This window comes from Pieris napi, chromosome 3 (assembly GCF_905475465.1).
Source record: "Pieris napi chromosome 3, ilPieNapi1.2, whole genome shotgun sequence".
NCBI lineage: Eukaryota > Metazoa > Arthropoda > Insecta > Lepidoptera > Pieridae > Pieris > Pieris napi.
This window is the reverse complement of record NC_062236.1, coordinates 5,970,192-5,991,778: the sequence shown is the minus strand read 5'-3', so window position 1 is coordinate 5,991,778 and position 21,587 is coordinate 5,970,192. Positions and strand designations below refer to the sequence as shown.

General features: G+C 32.4%; 1 protein-coding gene across 2 annotated transcripts; it reads left to right on the top strand.

Annotated features, from left to right (window-relative positions):
• The first annotated feature begins 6,573 nt into the window (after positions 1–6,573).
• Positions 6,574–20,609, top strand: LOC125063718 (fatty-acid amide hydrolase 2-B-like). 2 transcript variants are annotated; one of them, XM_047670300.1, is made up of 9 exons: positions 6,574–6,702; positions 14,134–14,316; positions 15,352–15,571; positions 16,505–16,722; positions 17,243–17,372; positions 17,634–17,773; positions 18,067–18,207; positions 19,068–19,337; positions 19,802–20,609. In XM_047670300.1, the coding sequence occupies exons 2-9, from the start codon at positions 14,140–14,142 to the stop codon at positions 20,102–20,104; spliced, it is 1,599 nt and encodes a 532-aa protein (XP_047526256.1). In that variant the 5' UTR covers positions 6,574–6,702; positions 14,134–14,139; the 3' UTR covers positions 20,105–20,609. The 2 variants fall into 2 exon arrangements, with proteins under 2 accessions (XP_047526256.1, XP_047526255.1); XM_047670299.1 differs by lacking the exon at positions 6,574–6,702 and adding an exon at positions 12,802–13,065.
• Positions 20,610–21,587: the final 978 nt, after the last annotated feature.

Below are 21,587 nucleotides of genomic sequence, written 5' to 3'. Positions count from 1 at the left end.
TAAAGTTAGAAAAAGATAAATTGTGTTTTGTATTTTTGTTTGTGTTTTTTTATTATGTAAGTAAAAATATTCTTTGAATATCTGTACGTTTCTCCAAGAACAAAGTATTAAATGCTACTTAAGAAGTAATAATTAATAAACTCTTTTCCGAAAATAATTAATGTAAAAGCCTACCAAAAGTAACCAGCGTCGGTATTCGGTAGAATAATGTAGACGAATAAATATACATTACATTATTAACGAATGTTGGCCTCGTTTCCCGCTCTCTTTGTTCGTTTCACAATTTTCCCGTGCGATTAATTGAGAATAGGTTTTCTCGTGCGAGACTCGAAGGTTCAAAATAATTTGTCGTTTGTAGCATTTTGTTCCCGTTGATCGGCGCCCTCCTTCAATTGAACTTTGAACTTTAAGCAAGAAATAATAGAGTTTAAATTCTAATAATAGCTGTTACAGCGAGTTTCATGATTTGTGAGTTTATAGCAACGGTGAAGTGTCGGTGGTTAATGGTGGCAGAGTGTGGCTCTCGCGACGACGCGTCGTATTGAAAAAGTTTAACGCAAAAAAGGCGTTTATGAATACCAGATTTTAATACCGCTATTGTTTTATATATACAATTTATTGCTTGGGCCTTAACGTTAATTAACGGAATTAAATATTACTCTCCACTGTGGAGACAATTTATATGTTCCAACGTAAAATACTGTCAAGCAAGAGCACAATCGTGAGCACTATTAAAAGCAACAAAAAAAAACAGTTTTTTTTTCTTTTTATATTTTACATTTTGAAATGTAAGAAGCATGCATGTTGTACTAATCTTGATTCGAAATGAAATCTTTAAATATAAAATAAACATACAACAAATTTGTTGAATAAAATTATTTCGCAGCGTCCCTAAAACCTATCACCTTTTCAGTAATTCAGCTCAGTATCTCTGGGTGGGGTAGAGCAGGGGCCTCCCTTGGGGTCATGAAAGAAACCCTTGTTTTTCAGAAACCCTCACAAATTGTACTATTGTATCTTTATTTATCTGTAAATCAATGTCTCGCGGATTGTAATTTGTATTAAATTATTAACCAATAAAAACGTGCGTTCGTCGTCGTGATTTTAATAATGTAGTCAATTGTTTTTTTGGTCAATATACCCTGCTCCCATTTGATGGAAGGTGTATCAGTTTAATGTAAATCACGGCGGGCTTATAAAAGCGAGTTTGCTCTTTAATTGCAGATCGTCATATGTATAGTAAGGCGACTTTTTAGTTCCACAATATAGATTGTTGTAATTCAGTGCCAATATAATGATAACATATTAAACAATTAAAAGAGGTTGGAACGTAAATTTGAAAAGCTAATGATACATTTCGACCAATCAGAATTAAGAACGATTAGTCGTTGTGTTTTTGTTTTTACGGGCTCGCGTCAAGTTTAAAATAAAATATATAATACATAAAAAGAGAGTTAAAATTGCATATTAAAAAACATTTGTGTACCATAAAACTCGTTCGCAAATCCATGGTAGGGGCTTCTAAATGGGTCGATTGCGTAAGTAATATTATGATGCCTTCCCTTATTGCCGGGCTCAAAGAATAACTAATATATTAACGAGAATCAGCTTTTTATTATATTGTAACGCCTTTTACATTGTTATATAATTCATACAGTACACACGTAGTTACAAATTAAGAAGCGATTTGGAATCAAAAATACGTAATAATTGTTTGCGCCAACAAAATTTTCAATATTTATTTATTTTAAAGTTTAATGACGCGTTTCCCGCGTTAGTTAATATGGAAACGGTTTCAAATAAACAGAGTGCTTGCCGATATTTTAAACCTATATTCCAAGGAATATTTATAATAAGTATTGAAGAATAAAATAAATTAAAATCAACTCCATATACATATAGATGGTAGTTCATTCTTTTGCCCAGGAAAATAAATTGGAAAAACAAAATTAATTTTGGTTGCATAACTCGAGAGCTACTTGCTAAAAATCCCGATAATTTAACAGAAACAAAATTTGTATTTCCCATGCCCTATGTCGTATATGGTTATATAATGCTATTTCACTGAATATAATATATAAAATCTTTGCTATAGTATTCATGTATTGCTCACAAAGCCTTTTCAGATTTGTGAGGGCGAATGTAACGTTATAAAAACGTAAAAATCAACAAAAAGATTACGTTCACGCTAAACAGAACTTCCATTTTAGCAAAGGATCCGAATATAACCTTAGGGCCTCTCACTAACAATAATATTGAGCTATACTATACATATTAATGTGTGTTATGAGTTCCTAATTACTTTAATCTTTAACTAAAAGATCTTTTTAGTGAATGAAGTCAGCTAAAGCTTTGTAAAGAAAAAAACAAATATTTTAAAATATGTATTACAATTAAAACATCAGTATTTTGAAAAGTTGCTTATGTTGAATATGTGCTTTGAACATTACTTTTTTATTTTACAAAAAATTACATCGAATTTAAAGAAGCATAAGGCACGTATTTAAATCTGAACTGGCTCCATTGACTATTAACGCTGATTGAAAGACGTAAAGAAGAAAATCTTTCCGTAACTCACGCATTTTTTATTTTATTTTACGAGTTAAGGACTATCGGAATATATTTTTTTTAATCAATAACGATTGCCACTATTTTCACTTAACTTATCTATATGTCAATAATGTTTATTTCGAGGCTCCAAAGTTATAAAGACCGTCTCTGTTAACAGGGGGTGTGGGGTGCACCCCTTCTGATTTATGGTAACATGTCGCGAGGAGCTACCGCGTACAGCAAGCTTGCTTTTTGTCATTAACCGATTTTTATTCTATTTCGTTCCTCTCATAACTAACAATGTTAAAATTGATTTAGCGTTCTCATATTATACAAATAGATTTTGTACCTTCAACATTCGTTTTAAATAGCAATTAAATTGAATAACCCTAATGTATATATATGATCATAGATGGCACTGTAGTCAATCTTATTTAAGCTTAAAATAATATATGAATTTAAACAAAACGTAAATCGTGAATAAAATGTCTTTTAACTTACTAAACATTCACATAGTATACATTTTGGATTATTCATTTTATTTTTGTATTCTTATCTTAAAAACTATGTAGTATAAACAATACGCCATCTATTGTCCAGTAGCTTAAACAAACCAACATAGATTTTATAAAAGTGACATCTAGCGGCAGGTACGCATACTTGTACAAAATTATTTATTCTCGCTAGTGAGACTCGTGCTTTTGAAAGCAGTGAAAATATATTTTTAAACATTCTATTTAAATACGGGTAGTTCCCATAATTGTTCCATACAATGTATATTTTATTATTTTACAGACATAGTATTGTTAACATTTTAATAATTATAATATGACCTATTTCCATCACAACGCAATCTATCAAAACGATAAACAGAAAACAGGAAGCCTTTTTATCTATTTGGGACTTTTAAAACTTTTTGCCCTAAACCTTATTGCACTATACGTATACAATTGCATGTTTATACTTTTGCTATAAATTACTGTTGAAACATTAGGTACCTATAGGATATAAAACAGATTGTGAAGACATGCATTGGCTAAACTTCCTGCGCCTAATGTAATACAGGTTGTAATCCATACTAAATATTTGTATACAAGGACTATTACAAAACGGCTGTTTTCACAAATCAATCAGATTATTGGTAATATACGTGAAAGATATATTTGATTTGTGATTTGATATCATACATGTGACGGCCTAGTGTTTGGCCATGGCAGTATTGGTTTAAGCGTCTCTCTCTCTGAGCTATTGCGTTAGAATTATGGCCGTGGCGTTCGACTTTTCTATGTGCGAATTAAACGCTCGCTCTTACAGTAAAGGAAATCACCGTGAGGAAGTATTTCCGACTTAGGTCCTACAAGAACGGACCGTACTCATTCTTAAAAAGCCGGCAAAGCACTCGCGAGCCCTCTGGCATTGAGAGTGTCCTTGGGCTTGACATCAGAGTCTTCTACCCGTTTGTCCCTGTTCTATAACAAAAATAAACCAGTATGCCTTAGGTCTTTAAGGCGACTGTGGGTCACACAACGCTGATCATCTACTGTTAAGAAAATAAAATCATTTAAAAAGAGATGCGCCACTGGTTGTTATTCCATGAATGAGTTACGATATTCACACAGCCTCATTGCAACAGCAAAATGTTTAAATATTTTTGAACGTGATATCTGTTCGAACTCTTCTTACACATAGCCATTAGCTTAATCATTAATATGGCCCTTAATATGCAAAAAGATATAAAGCTTTCTTCCTCGCCTGTTTTTAACATACAAAAACAAATTTCAAATCATGATTTTTTGACTATGAGAACAATCGACTTCATTAATTCAATAATTGTTTCAATTAACAGAAATGGCAATATAGCAAGATGCACAAATAAAAGGTGGACTTTAAAGACAGCTATATACTTCCAAGGGTAATAAGAAGCAGGAGATAGCGCCCTAAAAAAGGTGGAATAAATATTTGGAAAAAGCTGTAGGAGGCCGGTACCCTTACGGTAGCCTTTACCCGGTAAGGGGTTCCAATGGTACGAAGAAAGTTAGGATATCAAGTTCCAAAAAATATATTCAGAAAATCTTAACTGTATATTCATCATTAGTATCTAAAGATTGGAAATAAATGGGCTTTATTCTTATTAAATAAAAAAAATATTGTTAAATTAATGAAGTTGAACGTAATTGGTAAATTTCATAGAAATACTAGAACAACAATTGAAGTGTTTTAGTAAATATTCCTTTCAATAACTTGAAGATTGAATTTATATAATAAATGAATAACACTTTCACGATACATAACTGCAAAAGTTATTGTTGATCATTCAGTAATTAGTTCCGTTAATATGTAATAACACGTAATATATAAATGTAACATTCGAGCAAGATCTTTATTGTATGGCAATGTACAAGAAATTAAGGAAATGTAGAAGAAAAACTAAAATTTAATTCACGTCGAGTTCATGAAATTTTGTAAGGATTTTTATATGAAAATTTTTGTACGAAAATTTTTAGCTTCCGTAAAACATTTTTCTAAATTTTTATTCGCGTCACGTGAGGTTATCGAGAAAATCAAAATAAAATGAGGGAATTTTAATGACATTAAACCGACTTCAAATATTGTTAATTACCTATTAACGTGGCCAGAAATACATAGATGGAATTCGGTCGGTTCTCTAAGTTGGAGACGTGATTTATATACTTACATATCAAAACAATGATCATTTCGACTACACTTGTCAAAATATTTATGGACAAACACAAACACTTAGGAAAGTTAGCACACGAAGCCTAAATAAATCGGCGTACTTAAATATTAACCAACTTTAATAATATCACATACATATAGGTAGGTAGGTATTTTCAGTGTTACCTAGGTAAGTAGAAAGTTGCCAATACTTTTATTGTTTTCACATCGCTGCATTCGATGGGACCACTGAGAAAAGCAGTGAGCCCATTCTTCCTTGGGGTCTCTTCTATGGCATTTTCGTACGCTTTCACCGCATCTATAGGTCTCGTAAAGCGAATACCTTGAATTTCATCTTTAGTTTTGGGTTCGTAGCAATATTTCCAGCTTTCATCACCTGTGACGATGTCAAATACAGCGTTTGAGTAACCCTTGTTAAACTTATCTAACATTTGGCGCCACCAGTCCATGCGAAGGTGTTTCTGGTCGTCGGTTAAAGTATTGAGAATCCATCTGGTACAACGATTCCTGACGCCTAAATGTTCGTGTAATATTTTTTGAACTTGACTCATATCAATGAAAGTCATAATAAATCATTGACCGAAAATTTTCTCGCGTTAGGTTCATTTTCACGTGTAACAAGAGTTTTAGATTTGCCGCCAAATCACAAAAACAAATGACAAATGAATGCAATATACTAAATTAGGTTACCAAAGCGTTCTAAAATTGAAATTCAAAAAAGTTTTCATTAAAAATGTTTCTAACTGGCCAATTCTAAACATTTTCAGTGTTACCCACGTAAAACTTTGTTTTTTGAAAGTGCTATTTGCATTTCAAGATTTCTACATCTTTCTAAAACTCTACGAAACCAGTACGTCTTAGGGTATAAGGCAGCAATAATACTACAGTAAAACTTTAGCAAATTCTTATTTTAGCTAAAATATATATACGTCAATGAATGTTGAGTTTCTATTGTTTTATCGTTTGAAGGGCGCCCATGGCTTTAAGCAATAACCTATAAAGTAGAAACTGCATATATTATTATTTATTTGTGTTTTTTGAATAGCAAACGGGTAGGAGGCTCACCCGATGTTAAGTGATACCACCGTTGGACACTCTCAATGGCAGAAGGCTCGCCGCGAGTGCGTTGCCGGCCTTTTGCCGGAAATACTACAGTGGGCAGTTGGTTTCACATAGTACTGGTGCATTAGGCTCATTTCTGCATGTGTTTTATTAAACTCCTTTAAAGGTCCAAGTAGACATATAGATGTCTATAAAGCATAGAACATTTGAACACTGAGTTACGAGTCACGCTGCACTAGGCTAGCGCTGCGTGTACTTTCCTCACTATGTACTAATTCTGATGCTGTTGAAGCGTTAGTTTGTCGGAATCTAAGTCACTCCGCGCACTGATGTCGGACGCGCGCGCGTCTCTTCTTAGTATATACTTTCTATCAGTTAAAACGCGATAAAACTGTGAGTAAAATCATGTCTTATTATTATTATTATATAAAATTATCTATATAAGTTGAAAATAATCAATAATAATTAATATAGGAATATTTCTTAGTAATAAGATTTCAAATTAAAATTGGTTGGTTTTAGTTTAATTCATTAGTTTTCTTAATTATAAATTCCAATGAATATGTAAACATTTGCCCTTCATATTTCCTGGTGCTATTGTTTCAATAAATAAAAAAAATACATTTCTATTCAAAAATATTAAACCATCATTTCACTTATTATTTAATCTTATTATTGGGATCCTCATTGCAAAATCTGAAAACAATTTACATTTCAGATTAGATATAAAACGAAACAGATTAAAAAATATGCATTCTTCTATCCTGGATTGTCTGGCAGAAACTGTTTTTAGCAGTAAGACCGTCCATGTATGACTTTTTTCCTGTTTTGTGTTATAAAGTATTAATATTATGTCTTAAATGAAATTGACGTCGGCTATAAACATAATTACCCCAAAGCTGGTGCTTTCATTGCAGCTTATGAGCACAATACAGCCAGTAATTGCTGCTAGAATTACGGATCAACTAAAGAAACTAAACCTACTAAACTTGAATTATAGTTTTAATGTATTTAGATTTTATATTTACCTATTATATCAGAATATAAAAAAAACATTTGAATAAGATTATAAGAAATGCCATGTAAAGGTAGAAAGGTATTAGTTGCCTATAAATAAAAGTAAATGATCAAACAGATTAAGAATCAGGGGCCACGGCCTAGAGGTTTTATAATTAGAAGAGTTACGAGTTCATTGAGATTTTCTCATTTCAATCTCACAATAAATTGTCGAAGAAAGCGTCGCAGTTAGTAAACCTGACTAGCACAATAATTGTAAAATAGAAAGTACTACAGAAACCGTGTCAAGTATAATGCGGGCTCTGGATATATATAAATCTGAGGCTTAGATCTAAAAAGGTTGTAGGGTCTTTTATTTATACAGCAAACCGCAAAATTACATAGTTCACCGGGCGTAGCACTAAGATTCCAAGAAACCCGAAATCACCTCATTTTTAAATACATATATCTTGTTTAAACTTTGTAAATTTATTAAAATTTATTAAAGCTTTATATATTAATCCCTACAACAATTGGTTAGCCAACATTCCTTAATTCCAGTATAGTTAGTATAAGTTTTAAAAATTTAAAGTTAGATTTCTTTTTCTTTTTTAGTAGTCTAGTTTTTGTATGGCCCCTTTTAGGGTAAAGGCCTCGGTTCAATAATTATAATTTAATACTCAGTAGTTAATAACGAAACTTATACCTCATACGAAATAATACGCTTCGCTGATTTTGTTGATAAATCTCTCTTATAAAACCACTGTATCTGGGTTATAAAATATCATCATTGATTCAAACTATGGAAATCGTGGTGTAAGATATTAACTTTAATATACGTGAATAATGCACGAATAAGTGCAGCCTTGCGATTCTGTAACTCACTTTTCGAACTCACACAGCGGTTTTCTGTCACACAGCAGTCATTTTATGATTTGGCATTCTGATAAGGTGGGAGCTTGTAGTTTATTGTTTATCAGAATGCTAAATTATAAAATGACTGCTTCACGACTGATTTGAAAGCGACCGCCGATGCGAAAACCTCTGTGTGAGTTCGAAAAGTGAGTTACAGAATCGCAAGGCAGATATATTTATAACGTACTTTGAGGTTAAAATAAGTATAGGATACTAATTCACTGTATTAACAAGAGAAATATATTTTTAATTTATTGAGACCCGTAATAATTTTGTTCGTCAGTTCAATTAACGCGTTTATTAATCATGATTATACATTTATTTAGATTGAAACTAAAATATTAGGAATGGCTCGTACCTCGTTTAGAGCTTGAAACTGAATTATGTATATATTCTTAAAAGAAATAACTGCATATGTATATTTGTCGTTAAACATACTTAAATTTTATTACGGTTTTGACAGTATTATGTAATAAACCTATTTGTTGTTTAATGTCGTGGTTTTTACAATGTTGCTCAACACGGAACATTACTGTTGTATCATAAAGAGTTGTATCATTTCGGGGTGTCTAGTTTTTACTTCAACACCAATAAACACTCATTTGAAGTATTTTTTTTTTCGGTAAGAACAAACTAGATTGTTTACTTTAAAATCCTTACTGCCCTGAGATTCTGTAACTCACTTCACGCACTCACACAGCGGTTTTCGCATCGGCGGTCTCTCTCAAATCAGTCGTGAAGCAGTCATTTTATGATTTGGCATTCTGATAAACAATAAAGTACAAGCTCCCACCTTTTCAGAATGCCAAATCATAAAATGACTGCTTCACGACTGATTTGAGAGAGACCGCCGATGCGAAAACCGCTGTGTGAGTGCGTGAAGTGAGTTACAGAATCACAGGGCTGATGGGTTAATTAATTACTTTTTCGCCTTTGACATAGTGGTCGCACTGTGTACTATAAGAAAATACTATAAATAGGACTTGCTTAGATTTGGATAATTTTAATCAGCTGTTCGGATAGTTATAAAGGTTATTAAGTCAGACAAAACTGACTGAATACTGAAATGTAGTTTTTAATGCAAATTTAATTTTAAACAAACTAGTCGACTAAATAGTATCAAGCAAAAACTTGCAAGTAACTTGAAATATTACAATCTTAACAATTCTTATATTCATTTTAAATATGAAGTTATCTGATGGTATATAAAGCCGTTTAGACTAAAAATAAATGGTCAAAGACGACTTCCCTTTCTTTTTACTTTGCGTTACTAAGCCCTGAAGCTAACATTTGACTTATTTGAAAATACGAATAAAAGGTTTTTCAGTGTCAGCGAAAACCAGATCTAGCTTGCTAGTTAGACGAAAATTTACTTCCAGGCTTTGCTATGAAGACATACTGCTATAACATTTATGTGTCGTTTTGTACCAGGAATGTAGACAGACTAGATTTTACGTACGTATTGCGTAAACTAAACATTACCACTAATTAAACTTGCATACCTTGATCCGTTAAACAATATTAGTTTTGTGAGAATTGCATATTAATAATGATATTGAATTATGTTGTAACCAAAAGAAATTTTGCGTCGCTAATGGTCCAAGATCCCAGGGCCGCCAGACGTCACGTATTTTCTGACGGATGAAATGTGGACGATTGGGTAGTGTTAGTATGTACTATGATCGTATGCCTACCTGCTAGCTTGGTCAAACGGCCAATTTCCAGGTATCAGGTAATCAAGGTACACAAAAACATTACTTACTTCACGTAAATTCTCATGGCTGATTTTTATATATGTTTTCGAGTGTATAGTTAAAAATAAATTGTCAATACTCCCAGACACTTTCCGTCGGCCATATTGCTTAACAGACGCTTTAAGGGTCTCAAAATAATTAGTCAACTTCATGTAAATTCTGACGCTCCATTTTTATATATGTTCATTCGACAACTATTTTAAAAGCTTTGACAAGAAGACAGACCGATCCAAGGGGCCAATCATCCCCTAAACTAAATTTTAATATCTCTATGAGTGAGAGAGCATTATCTACGCGCATGAGACTGAGTGAGACCGACTGCGCTGTTAAAGCCATGAAAATTACTTGAACAGATATTTTATAATTTTTAGAACTTTTGTTGACAAGTAAATTATAGCAACAAAAATAAGAAAAAAACACATAATAAATAATACTAAAGTTAGCCGACATTTTTTTGGTATATGGCCGACGGAAAGTGTCTGGGAGTATTGACAATTTATTTTTAACTATACACTCGAAAGCATATATAAAAATCAGCCATGAGAATTTACGTGAAGTAAGTAATGTTTTTGTGTACCTTGATTACCTGATACCTGGAAATTGGCCGTTTGACCAAGCTAGCAGGTAGGCATACGATCATAGTACATACTAACACTACCCAATCGTCCACATTTCATCCGTCAGAAAATACGTGACGTCTGGCGGCCCTGGGATCTTGCTCTATAAAAGACATTGAAGGTTCACGAAAAATTATATAAAAATGATATAATATTATTTATATAATCTCATTCGATAATATTCTAATTATGAAATGAAAAACAGACATTTATTGGCATATTTTATTTACATACTTCTTTAAGAAAATTAATAAATGAAATTAAAGCATTATTCTCCTAACAAAACAATGCATTGAAATATTTTTTTAATTATTAAAGACAATGTGTCGTGACCAAGGAGGTTTAAATTTTATTTAAGCACACATAAACTGTGGTGAGCGCGCTGCGCGCGCAACGCGCTGGTTCCGAGCCAATAGACCAATAACAGACTCTTTCCATTTTGGCGCTATTTCGTACATACGAATTTGAGTTATATTTTGTTGGATAAAACTTTAGTAGCAAAAATGTCAAACAACACCGACGATACTGATGAAAATTTAAGTCCACCTGACATTCTAGAAACAGCTACGAAACTGACGAATAGTCTTTTGCCAGAAAAATCAAGAAAAGCGTACGACAAATGTTACCAAGACTTAACCAATTAATCACATTGTCTTAATGACTTGGAAACCTTTAGGCATGAGATTAAATAAAATAGTGTATGCAACTGCATATAATTAGGTATTAAAACACTCGTGTAATCTTATTTTGAAACTCGCCTGCGGCTCGTTTAAAAAACTACACTCATGTTTTAATACCCTCTATTATATGACAGTTACATAAACTACTATCATAGTATCGTTTTTTACCTACCAAAATCAATAGATTGTTACTAAAACTGTTCGGACAATTAAATCACGAATGCGTAAATTCACACAGCATTTTTAGCATGTAGAAATAACAGTGATGGGAAATTTTGAGTGCCGCGGAAGTTGTATGTAACAAATCTTGTAAATAGACTAAAACAAATATTCTATGAAATGCGTAGAACCACCGTAAAATGTTTGCACAGCGCGTGGTGCAATACGGGACGAATGGCGTCGCTGTTGTAATTTGTGCAATTTCCACACCGTCAGCTGTACTTAGAACTATGTGTACCTATGTTCTTTAATAACGGAACTTAAATGCTTAGATCAGTATTTGAATTGAGCGTACGCCTCTCAACCCTGAGGTCATCCGTTCAAATCACGGTTCTTTGACACTTGCTTGTACGGTGAAGGGAAACATCGTAAGAAAAGCGGCATGCTGGCCCCTCACTTATAAAGTAAAATAAAATGATCACAAAATAGATACATAAATCTGAAGTCTACCCCTAGAAGTTGTAGCGCCATACTTTTTTTAATGCCTTGAAATAAAGAAAAAACCGAACTTAAAAATGTCGTAAATGTATTTTAAAGGGCCTTTAATCGACTTTCGAAAAATCCGTTAATTTTTAGTGTTATATATGTTGTTTTATCTTCTATTCTATGACTGGTCAAGTTGTCATTTAAGTGTTTTTAATTGTATTGTACTCTCTTTGAAAGATGTGCCTACGGTGGCTGCAAAGGGATAAGAAAATGATAAATACGTGACAGATACGCATTTATTACTGTATTACACTTTAATTAATTATGTAATTATATTAATTATCAGCACGTTGTTTGAATGATATAAATAATTTCGCAACTTCATTATTGAGATAAAGTGCCCTTTGTGTACACACATTCGTTAGCGTCTGGTAGCAATATTTGTTTCTTTCAAATAATTGGAAGATTTAAGTGTTTAATACTATATTTTTACGACATATAAGATAGTTTTACATTTATCGCTATGTACTCGTGTCGTTTTCTTATATACAATATGTAATGGTTACTAGCTGCAATTTAAAAACCGTTTGCACACAATGCAAAAGCATTCATTTCTTAATTCAAATTACGGTGCAATATTATCGATTTTGGCGAGTTATTATGAAGTAATCAGCTTTTAAATTTAAATTATTAAACAAAAAATCAGTAAATAATTTTAAGTCTTAAAATTCTTAAGATGATGAAAACTTTGAATTTCGAATATTAATATTGTTATAGATGTATTATCTAATATATAGATATAATATGTAATATATTAGAACTAAGATAACATTACATTTCACAGCTGTGCGACTATCAGACGTACTGAAGTCGCTCGTGGTACTTTCATTTTATAAATAAATATTGATAATATATGACCTCATTATGATAAAAAAAACATTCTTCGGTGTGTGGTTCCGGGCTATTTTAGTCATTATTTGTCGTGTTATTTTAATAATATTAAGCTCAAGCGTGTATCATACATTTATTGTGGTGGAAATATTATTGAATTCTATTGTCTTTCAACAAAAACTGGCAAAGATATTAAATCAAATTAATTATGTTTTAATAAGTGCAGTGACTATTGTTTTTCAAATATTTTCTAAGAAGGTAATGTTTTAAATATATATGGGAATTAATAATAATAGCATATAATATATTCTTAATTTATTAACGAAGTTCTTGCCTTTAAAAAAATATTGTATAACAGCTGTGTGGACTTTATGGGATATGGGCGTTCTCAGAGGTAATACGTTCGAACCACCAATGGAATTTTGTATGTGGGCAATTAATGTTTAAAACTTGCTCTCATCCGGTGGAAATCACCACGTCTAAAAATTATAAATTTAATAATTATAAATTAAAACAAAAAAAATTACTAACATTTTTTTTATATTTTTCAAAACTTTAATTCCAGAATTATCTTAATTTAATTGTTCTAAACACAAGTAAAATGATTCCAAGTAATTTGTGCGCCATTAATTATTATAATTATCAATTAATAGTACTAGTATGACCTACGTAATGACCCTAAGATCATTAATCCATCTCTATAGGATATAGAACTGGTATTTGTCTATTTAATTATATGTAGGATTCTTCTAAATCACACTACATAATAAAAAAAAATCACAACCGTTGTTTGTAATTCTTCCTAGAAAGATAATATTAGAGCGAATCATGGCCATGGATAACACCTTTTCAGAATCCCTATTAAATGCGCCAAAACTTGTAATACAGGGTCACTTTTCGGTAGAGTAATTTTTTTTCACAGTGGGGTCCGAAGAAAACAAAGAGTTATGATTTGAAAAAAAATTATATCGTATAACTTAATATTATCTTCAATAAACTCAATAAACAACTATAAATAGTATGTCTAAGGCAAGAACTCATTAGTACCAATCTAGTAGATATTATGAAAAAGATACAGGATTGTAGATGTTTTCGAATTTTAATAAGAATTAGTAAAAGTCAATTTTTTTATAAAAACGCAAAATAAATTATAACTCAGGGGTTGAGCTTAGAGACCTCCCGTAGAACAATTTTTTGCAGCTGATGACCTCATCTATCCCCTATTTGCGTTTGATCCACGACTTTTTGGCCACCCTGTATACCCGAAATAAATTTATCTAAGCAAATTTGGATCGTATTGCTATTAAATTATTTGATTTCTTTCAGACAATCATGATGAACCCATTGATGCAATGGCTCCTGCGGTTTCTCGTTTCTCTATTGGCGATAATAGTCTACCCTTTGACGTACTTGTTGAATTTGAGAAGAAATAGAAAATGCCCACCGCCAAGGAACCCTATACTTTTCAAATCAGCTACAACACTAGCGATGATGATAAGAAACAAACAGGTAATTATTATTGTGGTAATTACTAATTGAGCAGTGTTGGCCCTGTGGGTTTAGCGTGCGACTCTTATGACGGCTGTGCACTAATGGAATTTTTTTCTATGTGCGCAATTAGCATTTGGTCCTACAGCATGTCTACACCCAGAAATCGATGACGTGTGTCAGACACAGAAGGATCACCTACTTGTCTATTAAATAAAAACGAATGCAATCTGAGGCCAAGAACCATTTAGGGTTGCCACTGGATTATTATTACTAATTAATCTAATTAATAAGTGATAAAAAGTGGTGTTCTACTGAAAACAGTGCTTATAGTAAGCGTAAGATTCCGCTAGAACTTTGACTCCACAAAACTCTCTCTCCGTGACAAAATCCAGTACGTTCTGGGCTTACGGTTAAACTCTGTTTTTTCCTTAGAGCAGAGGTGGCCTAGTGCTTTAAGAGAGCGACCCTCAATTCTGGTCTCCCGACTGTGCACTTAGTTGTACGGTGGAAAATTCCGTGAGAAATCCGGCATGTGTATAAAAATAATCAAAAAAACAGATGCAGTGTGAAATTAAGACCTGATTTATTTTTTGTTAATATTATGTTTTTGAATTGTTATATTAATATGCATCAACAGTTTTGTTTTTTAGTATTTAATACGATGAATATTCGTAAAAAATACGCACGAGTAGATATCTCAAGCAACTCGCAATAAGATTTATAATAAGTGATTGATCATTTGTTAACAGCTTTACATGCCATATATAATACGTAACAAGAAAGCTCTTCACACAAATTTATACTAAAAACAATTTATAAAACACCTTAAATGCATTGAATAAACGAAATACAATGCGAGAGAAATCGTAAATTATAAAGTATACGGGCGGAAGTAACTCTATTACGAAGTACCAGCGCGTGCGCATTGGCACGCTATACGTAAAATTGCAATCACATAACATTTACCTATAACGATAGGTTTCGTCCACATTTTTATATAACCGTTAAATAAATTAAATTTATATTTACTAAAACATATCGTTAACATTACAGATAACTTCCGAAGACGTCGTACGAGCCTACATAGAAAGGTGTAAAGAAGTGAATCCCTACCTAAACGCTATTGTGGAACCTCGATATGAGATAGCCATAAGAGAAGCAAAGTCCATAGATAAGATGATCAGCTCCAACGATCGTTCTACAGAAATGCTTGAAAAGGAATTCCCATTACTAGGCGTCCCTATGACAGTGAAAGAAAGTATTGCTGTGGAAGGTAAGGATTCTAAAACTATAGTCAAAAGTTGTCCACGCTAGTATTTAATAATTGGAATAAAATGGCCTAAAATCGCTACTTCGTGTTTTTTTGTAAAGGTACAAAATATCCTTTACAAAATACACTTGCTACAACGGTGAAAGAAATAATTTAGAAGAAACCGGACTGTTATAGACCCAAATAGTGTTCAGTTATAACTTTATATTACGTAGTCAAAGAATTTATTAAATTATTTATAAATATTCAGTCAGTGGTATTATTTATAATAAAAGTAGCAGAGAAAGTTGTTCCACTATTGAATACCGGTCCCAGCATGGAGATTTCTAGGCTCGTGTAAATTAAATTCTTAAAGATACGTTCCATTATACGCCTATTGTCTGTTTACTTCCTTCCATGTTTTAACTCCTAGCATTATCAATATGTTCGTAAGCGGGCTGAAGCATTTTCAACTTCTACAGTCTCAATCAGTCAACACTGAGGGCGATTTCGCAAAACATGTGTCGAATTATATTTTGAATTAGACATAGCAAGTCTTGTCCCATTTAGGTGTCACTAGGCTTTTTTCCATATTTTAATATATATATTTTTTTATTTTTTTTTAAAGACAATTCACACCAATTGACCGAGTCATGGGCTAAGCTGGTGAAGCTTGTGTTATGGGTACTAGGCAACGGATATACATACATATTATAGATAGATAGACATATAAGGTCTTAGGTCTTGGGTGTTTAAATACATATTTAAACACCCAAGACCTAAGCACAACACCAAATGCTCATCACATCGATGTCTTGTCTCAGCCGGGGATCGAACCCGGGACCCATGGATTCGGAGTCAGGGGTACTAACCACTAGACCAATGAGTCGTCATAATTCCACTATGTTGTTAACACCAGACATCTGTCTAATAAAGTACATGTAAACGGATTTCTAGGTATGAGCAATGACTCGGGTACAGTTCACCCCTACCGGAAGCCGGCCACAAAGGACGCTGAGATTGTACGCCTAGCGAGAGCAGCCGGGGCCATACCTATAGCTGTGACTAATGCTCCACAATTGTGCATGAATTGGGAGACTTATAACAACGTCACAGGACTTACAATGAACCCTTATGACCAGAAGCGAACCGCGGGCGGCTCTTCAGGCGGCGAGGTATATATTTTTTTGCAACCAAGAACCTATCATATGCAGAACTTGATTTGATCAAAATTAGAATTCGATAGATTTAGAAGTTAATCCCTATCTCTACAGCTTTTTTCTCTATGGCTAGAATGAAAAAATTTAAGACAAAACATTTTACATTTGTATTTTATACAATACACGCAAATATATGACGCATCAATACAGTATACATAATTTATATTTACGCCTTTAGCCTGACTTTAATTTAGATAATGATGGAATTAAATCTCAGATTATGATCCAATAAGTTTGTATAGTCTTTACGAATATATTATAATCTAGTTTAAAAGACTTGCTTAGCCAATATAAAAAATAAATGAGTGGATTGTTTATGTTTTGATTTACAGAATAACAAAAGTAGTTTCGTAAGCATCGAAGCCGAATCTAGCCTCCTTGTAACAAATATGAAAATGCTTGACGATGCTTTGAAGCACTTATTACACTTTTATTTAAGACTGAAGTATTGCAAAAGTTTGGGTTTTATTTCCAGTCGGTGCTCATAGCAGCTGCTGCGTCGGTGATCGGTGTGGGTTCGGATATAGCTGGTTCGTTGCGACTTCCTCCCATGTTCAATGGGATATTTGGACATAAGCCTACCCCCAGGCTTTTATCTACTGAAGGTAAGCATTTAAACAATGTTTATATTAAGCATATTCTATAAGTTTCAGGAAAATATACTTTCGACTTTATGAAAATCAGAGACGAATGGATCTATTAGATTGACATCATTAACTAATTAATTTCAAACTAGATACTATTAAAATTTTTAGAGTTATTTTATTACTTTATTACACTTCGTTAAATAATAAAATAAGAATTTCTAGTACAAGAAGTGTAAAACTTATAAAGGATACATTTATAATGTTTTCCCTGCCTTGTAGGTCATGTACCAGATTGCCTGGATCCTGATTTTGATGAATACTTCACACTCGGCCCTATAACCAGATATGCTGAGGATTTGACGTTATTACTCAAAGTATTGAGGCAACCGACCGGCCCTGAAGTACCTTTAGAAAAACCGGTATGTTTACTTATGCATAATTCGCAACATACACGCGATTTATGACATAGATTATTTTTATCCAGTAACTATGTCTAATATAAAATAAATAATGTAACTGTATGACAGAGATTTTCTCTACTTATTTTTTCCAATAAATTATCATATTTAAAAATAATAACTTTGTTTAGCCGAGTCTTACATACTGTTTGACAATTTCACGTTATGTAAAATAACTATTTTTTTTACTTTATTTTATATATTATACATGTATAATTTAAAATTTTAAAGTAATAAAATTGTGTCTATTACAGGTAGACCTAACACGATTGAAATACTATTACATGGACGGGGATGGTGGTTATGTACTAAATAAAATAGGACCAGATGTACGAAAGGCTATTGACAAAGCAAAAGCCTATATTAACAGTACTTACAATTTAGAAGTTCAAAAGGTAAAAATACTACGGCTTTAATGATTCAACCTTAATTGCGTGATAATTAGTTTTATTGATTAAAGATTGCGTAATTAAATACATACTATCAAGGTTTCAAACAAATGTTTATTAGAAATATAAAGAGTGGAGTATATCTATATAAACAAAAAATAATCGCAAAATATGTTGCTAAGCGCAAAACTCGAAGATGGCTAGACCAATTCGAATATTTTTTATTTATTCCATGAACTCTGAGGAAGATTCTTATGGAGGTTTTCTTTATATTGGAAAAATATTAGTAATCAATATAGTTTATACTTAGGTTTTTATCACGGAAAAGCGTACAGTCTCTATGGGGTAGCATAGCAAAATGTTCCATATGTTGGTACTAAAGAGGAAAGCTATATAAAAAAATCATATTATGGTTAAACGAAGTTCGCGGGGTTTCTCGTAAAAAATACAAATGACTCTTATTACACTGTTTTATCTCAATCAAAGTCAGTGGCGCTACAATCTTCGCCTTGGCGTCAGATTTGTGTAACTATTTCCTGATTGTTTTTCTAATAGACAAATAGGTGATCACACTTCTGAGCCTGACACACGCCGTCGACTTTTTGGCTTTAAGGCATGCCGATTTCCTCAGGACGTATTCCTTCACCGTACGAGCGATTATTAGTTTCTCTTTATCACAGCGTAAACATCTTTTGATAGAAAAAGATAAATAAAAACTCCTTTTGTTAAAACTTCTTAAATGTCTACATAATTAGATGTAGCAAACTTATAAGTTGTTAAAATGGCATCTGTATAAGACATCAACGAGCTCAACTTTTCAGCGGTTGAAAAAAATTTTTTTTTACTTTAATTAATATATTTTTCAGCTCCAAATCGAGAATATACAACACATGTGGGAGATAAGTGTCAGAGTTTTGTTTAAAATCAAACACGTTAGAAATATTTATACTGACCCAAAAGAGAGAGAGCAGTTAATATCAATGTGGCCTGTTGTATTGAAAAAGCTCTTAGGAATGTCTGACCATAATTTGACGTGTGTCGCCTATGGGCCGGCTCAGAAATTCTTTGACAGTCTACCAGATAGGTACTATAAGAAGTTGCTGTCAATATTCGAACAAATTAAAAGGGATATAGCAGTAAGTGTATTTTGTTTCGTTACGTATTGTCTTTTTCCTTTGTCTGCGGTGATTTAAAAATTATTATTTATTAATTCCTCACACGTTTCATACTTAATAAGGTTTTCGCGGGAAAAATCAAGTAAGCGTCTATAAGATACAAAACCGCAATACATCGTTATCGAATCGAGCTTAAAACAAATACATAAATTACAAATAAAATGGATCAAGCCTACTACTCAACGACAAAAGTTAAATAGCAAATATATGTTTTTGATTATACATAATTATGTCAATTATAGGTACTTATTTATAATTGACTTTAAATAATGTATCTCAGGTGTAAATTGTGGACAAAATGCTTTATTCACTATGGACATTAGCAGAAACATTTATTTAAAAACTGAAAGTCTATTATTAAACAAATTCATAATTATTTTAATCAGTTATTAATTTGACATTAATCAAATATGTATTCTCCACAGAACGCGCTGTCAGACAACGCTGTACTCTTTTTCCCGACGTACCCGAATCCGGCGCATCTACACTACAGAATCTTCTATAAATTCTTGGACTGTGGATATTTGACGATATTCAACGCGCTGGGGTTGCCATCTACCAATTGTCCACTTGGATTAACCGATAATGGGTTACCAGTGGGAATGCAGATAGTTTCAAATAGGTGTAATGACCACCTCACTATTGCAGTGGCGAAAGAATTTGAGAAGGCCTTTGGTGGCTGGGTCCCGCCGAATAAAGAAGTTTTCGAAAGTGTTAAGACTGCATGAATTAAGTCTAAATTTGAGTAGAAAATGATACTAAGGCCCTATTTAGTTTTCTATGAACTAGGCGTCTCTTTACGACTTACGTTTATTATAATTATATAATTTATGGCATGCCAGTACAATTTGACAGTTACCAGGCCATAAACTCTTCAAAAAAAGAAAACAATTTGACATCACTTAACATTGAATTTCCATTTATTGCACAAAAGAGCATTGTGATATTAAAAGTCTTGTGTTAATAAATTCAAAACTAATAATAATGTTAGAAAAAATATTATCGTGATGTTAGTGAGTCGGACTCAATCAATACTAGGAGTAATGAATATAGGAAGCTTAAAAGGATTGGCTTTTTTAATTATAACTGTGATTAGTAAGACATTCTTAGGTAACTGTATTATAATGTAAAACCCTAAGAAATACCAAAAATACATCACAAATTAAAATTATGAATCAGTATAATTTCTAGTTATAAGTTTTTTTAATGTGTTCATAACAAATGTTTCGAAAACTGAGTTTTTCATCTGAATTTAGAACATTGTTTCCCAATGTGGGGCCACGCCTCACAGGAGGGTTATTCGAAAATGTACTCGACACGAGTTTTACCCTTGTGCAAAATTTCATGATATATGAATTGTATTTAAATATGCCAGCAACATATTAACTACAAAAAGTCAGTTAACACTTTATATAATATACTTAAAAGGAGCGTTTTTTTTCTTTGTAAGAAAGAGAAATCATATACTCAAATTAAATAAATGTCAAAGTCCAAGTCAAATCATTTATTCCAATTAGACCATCTAAAATGGCACTTTTGAACGTCAAAAAAAAATACAAAGAAGCAATGTGCAAGGAATCTATTGCTACCGTTTCCATCTTCGTTTTTTGGTGAATGTGGATGTAGTGCTGTAAATTATTGAACACAACATGGAGACTTGAGACTTAAAGCTAACCAAATTGGAACCTAATATAAAATCTCTGTGCAGCAAGCATCAAGCGCAAGGATCTCACTAAATTAAAATAATTATATACGAAAACTTGTTGTTCACAATCAACTGTCAACTGTGTTTTGTTAATAATTTCCTAGTGGTTTCTTCCTAAAACCTATAATTTATGTTTCTTAAAAGGAAATAATAAAATTTTTGAATATTAAGAATTATGTATCTTACTTACGGGACATAAGAATTTAAGAAAGGCTAACTTCTAGTAAGTAGGTACTTATATTATTTTGAAGTCCTGTAACACCCTATGGAGAGGTATAAGGCTAACACATTATGTGTCTGTTTCTTGAGTGATCTATTACAATAGGTGATTAACCTACGATGTAGTTTATAAATTCATTGCCATTTACTCGAAACAAGATTTTTAAACCGGTAATTAAACCCAAAACCTTCGGACTATTTGTCATGAGCGTCACAAGAACCACTACACCACAGAGGTAATCGACACACGTTATAATCAAATAATTATTACCAATCACGAAAGTTAC

Excerpts from the sequence above, each read along its gene's own strand:
- LOC125063718 (XM_047670299.1), top strand. The coding sequence starts at position 12,841 with ATGATAAAAAAAACATTCTTCGGTGTGTGGTTCCGGGCTATTTTAGTC. Across the intron at positions 15,572-16,504 it reads AGAAAGTATTGCTGTGGAAG|GTATGAGCAATGACTCGGGT; the intron begins GTAAGGATTCTA and ends ACGGATTTCTAG. Across the intron at positions 19,338-19,801 it reads AAATTAAAAGGGATATAGCA|AACGCGCTGTCAGACAACGC; the intron begins GTAAGTGTATTT and ends TATTCTCCACAG.